Below are 12,531 nucleotides of genomic sequence, written 5' to 3'. Positions count from 1 at the left end.
CGGGAGGAGATGGAGCGCATTGTGACCACCCACATCCGGGAGCGCGAGGGTCGCACCAAGGAGCAGGTGAGCCCACTTGGCACTGCCCACTCTTCCCTGGCCTTGAACTCCTGCCCCTGGGCTCACCTCCTTCTTCCCCGTTAGTCTCTTCTGTCTCAGTCTCTCGTATACGTTCTCTCCCCATATTAACTTTATGCGTCTCTCTTACCCTGTTTTATTGTGAGAAAAAAATACACATAACATACATTTCACTGTTTTACCCACTTCAAATCGTGCAGTTCAGTGGTCTTAAGGACATTCAGATTGCAACCATCACCACCATCCATGTCCAGAACTTTTTCATCTTCCTAAAATGAAACTCTGCCCGCCTCCACCTTAAACAGTCCCTGGCAGTCCAGTGGTGTAGACTCTGCGCTCCCAATGCAGGGGGCTCAGGTTTGATTCCCAGTTGGGAAACCAAGATCCTGCATGCTGCATGGCACAGCAAAAAAAAAACACAAAACACAATGACCCCCATCCCATCCTCTTCCCAGCCCCTGGCAACCACCAGTCTCCTTTCTGTTTCTATGAATTTGACAAGTCTCGGTACCTCGTATAAATGGAAGCAAACAACAACTGTCATTGTGTGTCTGGCTTGCTTCACTCAGCGTAATGTTCTCAAGGTTCATCCATGTTGTAGCACGTGTCAGGATAACTCTCCTTTTTAAGGCTGAATCATATTCCATTGTTTGGGTAGACCACATTTTGCGTATCCATTTGAGTTGGGTTTTTTCCCCCCACCTTTGGGCTATTGTGAATAATGCTGCTATGAACATGGGTGCACAAATATCTCTTTGAGACCTTGCTTTCAGTTCTTTGGAGTGTATTCCCAGAAATGGAATCACTGGATCATATGGTACTTCTATGTTTAATTTTTTGAGGATCTGCCATAGAGTTTTCTACAGAAGCTGTTCCATTTTACAATCCTACCATCTGCTTCTCAACTTTCTATACTCTGGTCACCCCTATTTGGGCCTCTCTCTCTATTTCCTGTTTCTCTGGGTCACCATACACCCCCTCCTAGGCACCCTCCCTTCCTTTTATGTAGTCATCTATCAAATACTCATTCATTCATTCAGTAAGAGGCATGTCCACTGAGTGCTCCTCTGGGTTGAGAGGAACAGAAGTAAGCAGGCCCCCTTACAGCTCTCACAGAGCTCACAGGTGAGTCCTTTTTCCTTGTCCATCTCCCTGTCATCCTTCCGTCTGTACCCACTTCTGGCTCCCAGTCCCCAGCCTCATCCTTATACACTCCTTCTCCACAATGGTGCTGTCCTCAGCCACCCACTTTTTTCAGTTTCAGTTTTGGCTGTGCTGGATCTTCGTCGTGGCATGCACGGGCTTCCCTTGTTGAGCATGAGCTCTACGGCGCATGGGCACAGTAGTTAAGACACACAGGCTTTAGTTGCCCCACAGCATGTGGGATCTTAGTTCCCTGACCAGGGATCAAACCCACATCCCCTGCATTGGAAGGTAGATTCTTAACCACTAGACCATTGGGGAAGTCCCAAGTATATGCATTTTAATGTTGTCATATATTGCCAAACTGCCCTCCAAGAAGATGATACATGTTTATACTTCCATCTATGGTATGTCTTCCTACAACTGTGCCCACATTGGTCCCAATATTTATTATTAATTTGAAAGGTCAAAAAGGGTCCCATTTTAATTTACATTTCTTTGTGAACAAGAGGGAGCATTTTTTACATATCCTTATTGGTTATCTGCATTTCTTCTATGGATTACCCATTCAGGTTCTTTGACTATTTTGGTTTGTGTTTCTTGTCTTCCATTTATTGATTTCTAGGAACTCTTTATTTATTATGGATACTATTATGGATATCTTTGTTTATTATGGTTTATAGATTTATTTCTTATGGATTCTATATATGCTGCAAGTGTGCTTCTCCCAGATGTTCATGCATTTTAAAACTCTATGGTATCTTTTCCATTTGCCTGCTGACCTGTGTATCCTTGAAGGTCATGCTCCTCATCGATATTGAGCTGGCTTACATGAATACCAACCATGAGGACTTCATAGGCTTTGCCAAGTGAGTGCTCCTTGGTCAGAGAAGGTGACAGTTTGTGTGACTATGTGTGTGTGTGTGTGTGTGTGTGTGTGTGTAGGGCCCAGGCCTGCTGGGGCAAGCCTCTGGGTCTGGTGCCCACTGAACAGTAGCAATGAAGCTGGACCTCTGGAGAGAGGTTCTGGGACTCTTCCTTCTCTCCTCACTAGTGCTCAGCAGAGAAGCAACCAGATGAACAAGAAGAAGGCTTCAGGGAACCAGGTGAGTGAACTCCAGTGCCCTAGCCGGAGGGATGGAGGGTGCCGGATGGACGCCAAGCTCTGAGAGCCCCCTCCCCCGAGGGGAAGGGTCCCACAGGGGCCAGGGAGCCTATCAGATGCCAGCCACAAGCCTCCCACTCTGCCTCAGTAACCCTCTCTCCTCTCTCCCGATGCTTCTCGTGGTTGCTATGGTTACCTCTTTGCAGGATGAGATTCTGGTGAGTACCAGGACTGGGGCTCTTGGTTTGTATAGTGAGGGGGAGGAGGGGACCCATTTGTAGCGGGGATGCTCAGGGGTCAAGAGGACACCTTTTGGTTTGAGCTGCTTGCACACAGCAACACATGGGTGTCCACACAAGCACTCAGGCCAGAGGCAAGGCTTAGCCACACACAGAGTCCTACCAATCTGTCCTTTGGTGTGCATGAGCTAAGCATCTCCTTCATCCAGAGGGAGACCACATGGGCTGGAGTGGGCCAAAATGTTTGGCAGAGACCTGGCATTGAGTAGGAGCTCTTTAATATCTGTCGGATGGATGGATGGATGGATGGATGAGAGAGAATGTTTTTAAGCTGGCATCCCTACCAGAGAGTTGAGGAAAGAGATGAATGAAATGTCAAGAAACCGGGGCCTCCTCACCTGCTCTGTTCTTCAGATCTCTGCTGAAACATCACTTCTCAGCCCCAGTTGTACCCCAAGCCATAGAGTCCGAGCTTTTCCAGAGGCCATAGTGTCTTTGTGATAATCTAGATGCTTGTGTGCTCACTGACATCATATCACTTCCCTCTTGAGCCCTCTAAGGGGAAGGGCTGGGTCTGTCTTGTTTACCAGTAAATCCTTGGCCCCCAGCGCAGTGCCTGGCACCCAATAGGTGCTCATTAGAAGGAAGGAGTTCATGAATGCAATATCCCAGGGCAATTTGATTCAGCACACACTCACTGGGACCTACACTGTGCTGGCCCCTAGACAGGAGTCAGACTCTAGTCCTGCCCCTTGTAGGCTGGGCTTGCAGTCAGGCCCCAGGGGGAACAGGAGGTTCCCGGTGCCCAGGCTCTGGAAAGGGGTTTTGAATGAGCAGGGAGGAGGGCAGAGCTGCGGTGGCCGAGGGAGCACAAAGGCTGGGAGTCAAGGCGGGAGCAGGGCAGAGAGGTCTGCTGGTCAGATGCTGGAGATGGAGAGCCAGGGTACAGCATTTGGACTCAATTCCAAAGACAGTGACAAGATGCCAAGGGGGTCCTCTCCAGATGGGACAGGGTGGGAGAGGGCTCATGGAGGCACCTGGCTCTTTGTCCCTGTTAACTGCTAAGGCAGCTATTAGCTGTGATCTGCTGTGTGACTTGGGTTCTCAGGCTTCTCAGGGAAGCCAGAGGGTCAAGCAGGCTTGACCCCAGAGGGGTTTCCTGCTAGCCTAAGTCTCCTCTGTCTTCTCAGGGGAGAAGCCAGGGAGGCCAGGGCTTGGGGGAGGGAGTGGAAGCAGCTCCCTCATCCCCTCAGTCTGGCCCGCCACCAGGGTCTAGTCGATGGCCCTGCCCTTGAACCAGAATCCACAGGCCCAGATCTGTGTTGATGGCTCAGGACGGTCCCAGGGCCAGCTGTTTCCTGCTGTGAAAAGAGACCTTTGCCCATTACTCTGGGTTTCCCCGGGGAAGAGGAGTCTAGACAATTTGTGCTCAGCAACCCCCCACTCCCGCCTCCCACTCTACCACCACCACCCCCCGTCTGGGACCTGGAGACAAAAACTCTTAGAATCCCACTGTGGCAGCCTTTGTGTATTCATGCCACAAATATTTATTGATCACTTACTGTCTGCGGAGCACACTGACAAGTACTAGGATACACCAGTAGAGGAGAGAGTTCACAGTTTAGCAAGGCAGACGACATGAACTAATAATCACACACACACACAGATTCAAAATCCCAGTCATCATCATAGAAGAAAACTTCAGGGAATGATGAAAGATTATAATATGGGTTCTGATTATCCTGGGAGCCAGGGAGAGCCTGTCTGAGAATGTGACTTCTGAGCCTATACCCTGAGGATGGAGTCAGATTTGTCAGACAAACAGGGGGAAGTGCTTTCTAGGCAGAGTCAACATCAGCATGTGCAAAGTCCCTGAGACAAGTCTTTGAATAAGCTGACTCTTAAGCTGAGAAGATATACTTTGGCTCATGTTGCCCAGTCAGCCACCTAAACTCAGCTTGCACACTTTTTAGTGCTGGGGAGCTCATCCCCTCCCAAGGCCACCAGTTGCCTACTCAGATGGCTCCAACTGACAGAGGCTCTTTATCCTGAACTGACCTCTGTCTTCCACTCTGTTCACTTGTGGTTCAAACCAGGGTAGATCTGGCCCCTACCGTCCCTGACCAGCCAGGCCTCCAAGAGCTGAGAGAGGGGTGGCCTTTTGAGTGTCTCTTTTTGCCTACCTATTTTCCATGGGGAATCCTGGCCTATGTCCAGTGACTTCCTGTCCCCCCACCACACCACCTTTCAGGTCATCCGGAAGGGCTGGCTGACCATCAACAACATCGGCATCATGAAGGGAGGCTCCAAGGAGTATTGGTTTGTGCTGACTGCCGAGAATCTGTCCTGGTACAAGGATGACGAGGTAAGTAAAGGGACACTTGTCATCAAGGGATTTGTCTGGTGGCCAGAGTCAGGTTTAGATCCTACCACAGGCTTGGAATGGACTGGACCACCGAATAGGAGTATTTGGTATCTATTTCACGACTGATTGACTTATTTTTGGCTGGGTCCAGTACTTAGTTGCAGTGCAAGGACTTAGTTGCCCCAGGGCATGTGGAATCTTAGTTCCCTGACCAGAGATCAAACCCATGTTCCCTGCCTTGGAAGGCGGATTCTTAACCACTGGACCACCAGGGAAGTCTCCCAACAGGGGTATTTAAAAATCCCATCAAAGAGCTTTGAGTGAAGCTGGGAAGTAAGGACCATAAGCAGGCAGTTCTGGGGGCTCATCCAGGCAGGATGGGGAAGATGGCTTGGCCGGATGGGGGAGCTTGGGGGCTGAGCGCCCTGGAGAGGGTAGGCAGGGGTGCTGAGCGTCCCTCTCTGACCCCACCAGGCCCGCAGCCTTCCTGTTTTCTTGCTCCAGGGCGTGCCTGCTCCTCTGTGGCCCCCACAGGCCCATGACACACACAGTCCAGCTGCCAGACACAGTGTTAACCCCTGCACCCCAGTCCCCCAGGCCCCGCAGTCCAAGCAAGATGCCCAGGGTGCCTCCAGCCGGAGGGTCCAAGACCAATGGGGCCCACAGAGGCGCCACACCGAACCTCTCCCTGCCCGCCAGGCATAGACCCCCCTGCCACTTCCCTCCCCTGCTGTTGGTCTCCTTTAAGAACCAGTCTATTTGGCTTCCACATCTGGATTCCAGAGGTGACCAAAGAGAGCAGGGAAGGCTGGGATGGAGTGGGGAGGGGGGTGGGGGGATGGCTTGTGGTAATGAACTCCAGCTGGCCAAGGAGTGGGGGAGGGGACCCTCTTCTTCCTGAGGGGGCCGTTGAAGGACAGCGGGGAGCAGAGCTTGGGGTGGTGGCCTGCGATTTTGGTCTCCAAGCCCCTCTCGGTGATCCCTGGCACCCTCTGAGTTGCCCGAGGTAGGGCCCCCCTCCCCACCTTGGGCGGGCCCCCTCCGTCGTCACTGGCAGGGGCGCCAAGCCATCTGGACCTCATTACCCCAACCCTGGCCTCTCCCAGAGCCCGGGGCCCCTTGAAGGGATGGAGCGTGAGGTGGCGGGGCATGCGGGGGGGTGGGGTGGGGGTCGCTTCCTGCTCTGCCTCCCAGGGAGGCTCCCTAGACGTGTGCCGTGGATGGGGGGGTGCCGACTGCTGGCCCCCACAACTGGTGCCCCTATGCTGCAGTTCCTTACACAGGGCCGGGGGACATTGTGAGCTGGGGCTGAGGGCCAGCAACTGTCTACACTGTGGGGGAAAAGAAGTGTATCTGAGACGGGCCCCCCCACCCGTCAGCATTACATGTGTACGTGGCGGGGTGTCTTTTGGGAGCTTTGTGTGTACATCTGAGTTGAGTCACATGTGATGCTGGCCTGTCTGTGGGGGTGGGAGGGGGTGGGCAGAGAATGCCGGGAGGTGGGAGCCTGGTGGACGCGGCGTGTGGGTGTTTGACAGGAGAGCGTCTGGGTTATAAGCATCAGGGTGTGTTTGGTATGTGAGGGTCTGCGTGTGCGTTTGGGGGCAGACCACGTGTGCCCGTGCTCAGTGTGTAAATGCCGGTGTGTATGTGCGGCGAGTGGGCGCCAGGAGCAAGGACGTGCGTGTGGCACGTTTGAGAATATGTATCGTATGTACTGGGGATGTAAGGATGGGAGAGGACCAGAGTTCCGTTGTGAGTGGATATGAGTGTGTGTCTGTGGGAGCTTGTGTATGTGTACACTTGTATGTGTGTGGGACATTGGATGTGCAATTTAAAACTTGAATGCAGGAATGTATGTTTCTGAGTTGGGGGTGGGGTGTTGGTGCTGAGGTGAGGGTGCCTGTGTGTGTTGGATGTGAGTGGATTTTTTTTTTTTTGCACTAAAACTGCTGGGGTCACGGAGGTGGTCCGGACTGGGGGGAGGCTGATCTGTCCCCCTTCTCCACCCAGCCACCAGCCGTCTGCTCTTCAGGACTTGGATGACCCTCTGGGCAGACAGGCGGTCGCCCACAGCCCAGCCCTCACTGACCCCCCATCTTCTCAGTCTCCCTCCGCCACCCATCACCACCCCCACCCCATCCCACAGCAGCGTGGCACCCCCCCCCGCCCCGCCTCCCTCGGTGCCTCCTCCCAGCCTCCACCCTGTGCCCCCCAAGCCCCCTGCCCCGGCTCCAGGCTCCGGTTGTGGGATGGCGGCCGGGGGTCGGTCCAGGTCTCCAGCGGCGGCGCCGAGGGTCTAACCCAGCCCAGCCTAACCAATGTGCAGACTACTGTACAATTTGGGAGTCCTGAACAGATAGTCTAAACACTGGGTAGACGGAGTGGAGGGGGTCCCACGATCCATCCAGGCAGCAGTGTCTGTCCATCGGGTGTGAGTTCGGCCCCGTGTCCCGGAGATGCAAGGCCCCCCAGCCCAGCCCAACCGGTCCGGGGTCCCCTCTCTGCTCCGACTCCCCTTCTGCCTCTTTTGACGTGGCAGGGGCGAGCGGGAGCTGTGGCTGGGAAGGAGGGGCCTGGGGAGGGGGCCGGCCTGCGGGAAGGAGGAGGCTGCTCCTCACTGGATCCAACCCCAGGGCGGGTGGCGGCGGGGCCTCCCTCGAATGCTTCCAGATGTTCCCTGGCCGTGTGTGTGACTTCCTCCTCTCCTCCCCCAGCCGCCCTCCGGGGCTCCCGGCCACCCGCCTGGCATAAAGAGGGCTTTATGTGGCTGGTCGGTCCAGGCGGGTGGGTGGTGGGTGGGGGCAGGCAGAGGGAGGTGGGTAGGATGACACCAGGACCGGGAGCAGGGTCCTCTTAAACCCAGCTCCCCTACCCCACCCCGCCGCCCAAGATCCTGGGCGAGGCCCGGAGTCCTCCAAACCCACACAGACACCTCGCCCCACCCGGGGGCATGGGCCCAGTGGAGTCGGGTGGGCTAATGGGGTACAGGCAGCAGACACCCTTCCCCTCCTCCCAGAGCCCCATCCCCGGGTACCTCCTCTGCAGACTCCAGAGCTCCTCCCTTCTGTCTGTAGGACAGAGCAGCCTACAGACACATGTGCACATAGGCCTGGCACCCGCATGCCACCCACAGATAAGCATATCTCCTCCTAGACGATACAGATAAACCAGGTTCAGCCCATTATGTAAACGATATGTACATGTCCCAGAGGCACATTTGTGCAAACACACAGATATTTATAACTGCCGTGCACACCAAAAAAACTGCACACATACAAACATACTCACCCACATGGTCGGACTGGCACCTCCTCAGGCACCCTCATGCACACACAAGGACACACGGGTACAGGGACAATGGTGAGAGGGCACGTGCTCTGGCGGGCATGGATTTGCACAAACACAACCCCACACATTGCACACACTCACCACTTCTAGGCTTGTGCTGTGTGTCTGTCTGATTGCTAACACATGGGCGGCTGTGGGGGGGGCTGCTGAGCCAGCCCTTTGAAGACACCAGGCCCTGGTGGCCCCCCCCTCTTTCCCTGTCTCTCTAGTCAGGAAATGAAGTCAGAGGCTTATCCAACGCAGGCCCCACTGGCCAGGCCGGGGGCGAGAGAGGCTGAGTGTGGCAGTCCCTGGCTGGGGCTGGCCTGGCTTGTATCCAGGGCTTGCTTGGGGCTGGATGTGGGAGCCAAGCTCAGCCTCACTACCCCGGGCTCTTGAGCTCTGGCACAGATGCGGAGGTGGTGGGAAGGGCTTGAGCCAAGGTGTCCGGCAGGCCCAGAGCTCTGGGGCCAGGCTCTTACCAGATAGAGCCTGCACAGTTCTAGGGGGTTGGTGGTCCCTAGTCCCAGGTGCCCACCCCAACCCCTCGCCCCAACGCAGAGCATCCTTACGGAGTGAGGCGGGGCAGAGAACAGCGCCAACCTCACCATCACTCCTTCCTTGCTCTCCCTCAGGAGAAAGAGAAGAAGTACATGCTGTCCGTGGATAACCTGAAGTTGCGGGACGTGGAGAAGGGCTTCATGTCCAGCAAGCACATCTTTGCCCTCTTCAACACGGAGCAGAGGTGCCCACCTTCCCCCATGGGGCCCACAGATCCAGAAGGGAGAGGGACCTGCCCCGAGCCCCCCAACAAGTCATTCATTTGACAAACATTTGTTGAGTTTCTCCTCTGTGCTAGACTCATGTCAAGATCTCATTCCTGGTCTGTGCTCCCCACCCCCATTTCCTTTCTCCTTCCCACCTGACCTCCCTCCCTCTCCCCCTCTGTCTCTCCTTCCCTCCTTCCTCCCCTTCTGCAAGCACTTGGTTAGTAACTGCCCTGGGTAAGATACTGGCAGTACCAGGCCTCTCACCTCCCAACCCAGGGCTGACTCTAGGGGCCTTTCTCCCACTCAGAGATGTGGGTTCAATACAGCTGCCAAGAGGAGAAAGCCAGGGAGGGGGCAATGGGGCTTGCTATCTAAACCAAGGACTGCACTGTCATGGGTGCCCCTTTGATGAGGGCTCAGTCCCTTTCTAATAGAGTACTTTACTGCTTATTTCACTGAATTCTCACAATGACCCTAAAAGGCAGGACTTGTTACTATTTTTAACTTTTTATTAATTTATTTGGCTGTGCTGGGTCTTAGTTGCAACACACAAGATCTTTGATCTTGTGGCACACAAGTTCTCTAGTTGCAGCATGTGGGATGTAGTTTCCTGACCAGGGATTGAACTTGGGCCCCTTGTATTGGGAGCATGGAGTCTTAACCACTGGACCACCAAGGAAGTCCCAGGAATTGTTATTATTAACCCATCTTCCAGATGAGAAAACTGAGGCTGGGAGAGAGGAAGGGACTTGCCACAGCTGGGAAATAAGAAAGCCAGGACTGGCCCTGCAGGCATGATGATCCCTGTCCACGCGTGCCCTTAACTACCAAGGTGAAAGGGCTTTGCCCTGTCTCCCCTCACCACCGGCCCCACCTTGCAGGAATGTCTACAAGGATTATCGGCAGCTGGAGCTGGCCTGCGAGACACAGGAGGAGGTGGATAGCTGGAAGGCCTCCTTTCTAAGGGCTGGCGTGTACCCTGAGCGTGTTGGGGTGAGTGGCAGGGGAAGTAAAGGAGGGGCAAGCTGCTTAAATAAGGGGTCCTGTGGTGGAGCCACCCTCAGTGATGCCAGGTCGTGCCATATTTTCAAGATATTGGGCTCAGAAATAGCAGGAATCCTCCCCCTACCTGCCCCAGGGTGGGATCAGTTAAGCCTTCCTCCCATCCTTCTCCAATGCCATTTTACATGACCCTTTTTCTGCTGCAGATGGCATTTCCTGTATGCCTTTCATATAATGGTGGTTCCTTGTGACTGCCCTCACTTTTCTCCCCTCTTTCACTGTGACAAAGTCGAGAGTTGCCTTCGAATTGGGGTGCAGTGCCCAGATTGCTTACTCAGTCCCTCCTCTTTCCTCTCCATGTGTGTCTGCTTCGGCTATGCTCACTGGTGGCGGTGGCGGTGGTGGCAATGCTGATGTGGTGACCTCTGTGGCTTTGGTGTGGGCCTCCCAGGACAAAGAGAAAGTGAGTGTGCCCCTCCCTCACCCTCTGCCAGGCATCTCTAGCCTAGGGCCAGATCTGGTCAGGTCTTTAGAATCCAGAGGGACCTTGGAGATGTCCTTTTCCTAATTTACGGACTGGAAAAGTAAGGCAAATTCTAGGTACTAGAGTCAGAGCCAAGACGAGACTGAATGAGGGCCTGGGGTCCTGAGAGGCACTAGGGTGGGCACTCGTGCCCAGAGACCCAGAGCTATGGGGGAGCTGGTGTCTTTGTATATAGGCCAGCTGCATCTCTCTGTGCTCCAGCATTCTAGCCATCCTTGAAGGGGCTGGGACCCTGGGGATGCCTCGAACCTGGCTTTGAGGGCCCAGCCACCCTGATGCCCTCTGTTCTTAATTGCAGGCCAGTGAGACGGAGGAGAACGGCTCGGACAGCTTCATGCACTCCATGGACCCACAGCTGGAGCGGCAGGTGGAGACCATCCGGAACTTGGTGGACTCATACATGGCCATCGTCAACAAAACTGTCCGGGACCTCATGCCCAAGACGATCATGCATCTCATGATCAACAATGTGGGTTCACCACCATGTGGGGGGCAGTAGGACCCGGGAAGTGGGTGGCTGGCTTGGCCTCAGGTAGACACAGGCCAGCCACGTGGGACTGAATCGGGAGGGAGGCAGGGGTCCATGCCAGAGCTGTCAGATAGAAACGTCCTGTGAGCTTCACATATTACTCTGTAGATTCACACAACCAAATTGTTCCAGACATGCTTAAATTTTTCCAGAAAGGGCTCAGAATCTGCATCTTTTGAGAACTCCCAGACCATGTTTTGAAATACATACCCCCCAGAACCACTTCCACCTGTAGCTTAATGAAAAAGCATGGCCCTAGGGGAATTAGAACTGAGTTGAAATCTTGGGTTTGCCACAAATTCCCTGTGTGATTCTAAGCAAACAACTACCCTCTCTGAGCCTATGTTTCCTTATTTGTAAAATATGGATAATAATAGAATTGAGAATTAAATGAGTATAGAGTGCCTAACAACACGGTGCCCAGCATGTGCTAGGTGCTCAACGCATATTTAAATAACGAATAAATGAGACACAAGCCAATGGCATAAAAAACCTCCACAAATATTCTCTCCACAAATATTCCAGAGCCTGGACCAGGTAACAATGAGGGATTTTTAAGAACGTTAACCCACCTCCTAAACACAGAGACTGGCATTTCACCCAGTCCTGGCCCACATTCACACCTGGTACTCAAGGGCTCAGAACATTTTAAACTGTCATCTTCCTTATTTTGGTCCAGTGGAACATACAAGTCTTTGGAAAGGGTGTAACTACCCATTTGGGGCTTCCCGGGTGGCATTAGTGGTAAAGAACCTGCCTGCCAATGTAGGAGACATAAGAGACGCAGGTTTGATCCCCCTGGAGGAGGACATGGCAATCCACTCCAGTATTCTTGCTGGGAGAATCCCATGGACAAAAGAACCTGGTGGGCTACAGTCCATGGGGTCGCCAAAAGTCAGACACGACTGAAGCAACTTAGTACTCATTCACCTCATTTTACAGATGTGGAAACTGAGGCTGAATAAAGCGGAGTAATCATTCCTGATGCGTGATATTAATAGCCCTTGGGTGTCCCTCCTAGATCTATGACCTGAACAGTTCACTTTTCTTCTCTGGATCATCTGAGATAAAGGGCAAGTGGGGGAGTTCGGGAAGCACGGGAGATCTCTAAGTTTAGGCAGTGGCAGAGCCCCATACCCGAGCTCCGATTCCTAGAAGGGCCGGGGAGGGGAGGGCAAATTGGTTGGTACAGGCCTCCGGGTCCAAGCCTCTCCTCTCTTTGCCCACTCGCAGACCAAGGAATTCATCTTCTCGGAGCTGCTGGCCAACCTGTATTCGTGCGGGGACCAGAACACACTGATGGAGGAGTCGGCCGAGCAGGCACAGCGGCGTGACGAGATGCTGCGCATGTACCACGCACTGAAAGAGGCGCTCAGCATCATCGGCGACATCAACACGACCACCGTCAGCACGCCCATGCCCCCGC

At 53.9% G+C, this 12,531-nt stretch overlaps 1 protein-coding gene across 1 annotated transcript in view; it reads left to right on the top strand.

The window, feature by feature from the left end:
• Positions 1 to 12,531, top strand: part of DNM1 (dynamin 1) — a 54,166-nt gene that overhangs the window by 36,369 nt on the left and 5,266 nt on the right. Inside the window, 10 exon segments of the mRNA XM_010856967.1 lie at positions 1 to 66; positions 2,020 to 2,090; positions 2,276 to 2,327; positions 2,533 to 2,544; positions 4,817 to 4,930; positions 8,896 to 9,005; positions 9,912 to 10,023; positions 10,484 to 10,495; positions 10,875 to 11,045; positions 12,339 to 12,530. The exon segment at positions 1 to 66 is cut by the window's left edge and continues 7 nt beyond it. Coding sequence (XP_010855269.1) covers positions 1 to 66; positions 2,020 to 2,090; positions 2,276 to 2,327; positions 2,533 to 2,544; positions 4,817 to 4,930; positions 8,896 to 9,005; positions 9,912 to 10,023; positions 10,484 to 10,495; positions 10,875 to 11,045; positions 12,339 to 12,530 — 912 coding nt within the window.

This window comes from Bison bison, unplaced genomic scaffold (assembly GCF_000754665.1).
Source record: "Bison bison bison isolate TAMUID 2011002044 unplaced genomic scaffold, Bison_UMD1.0 scf7180017864375, whole genome shotgun sequence".
In the NCBI taxonomy this organism is placed as follows: Eukaryota; Metazoa; Chordata; class Mammalia; order Artiodactyla; family Bovidae; genus Bison; species Bison bison.
The sequence above is the reverse complement of the archived record's forward strand: the minus strand, read 5'-3'. Positions and strand labels throughout refer to the sequence as shown.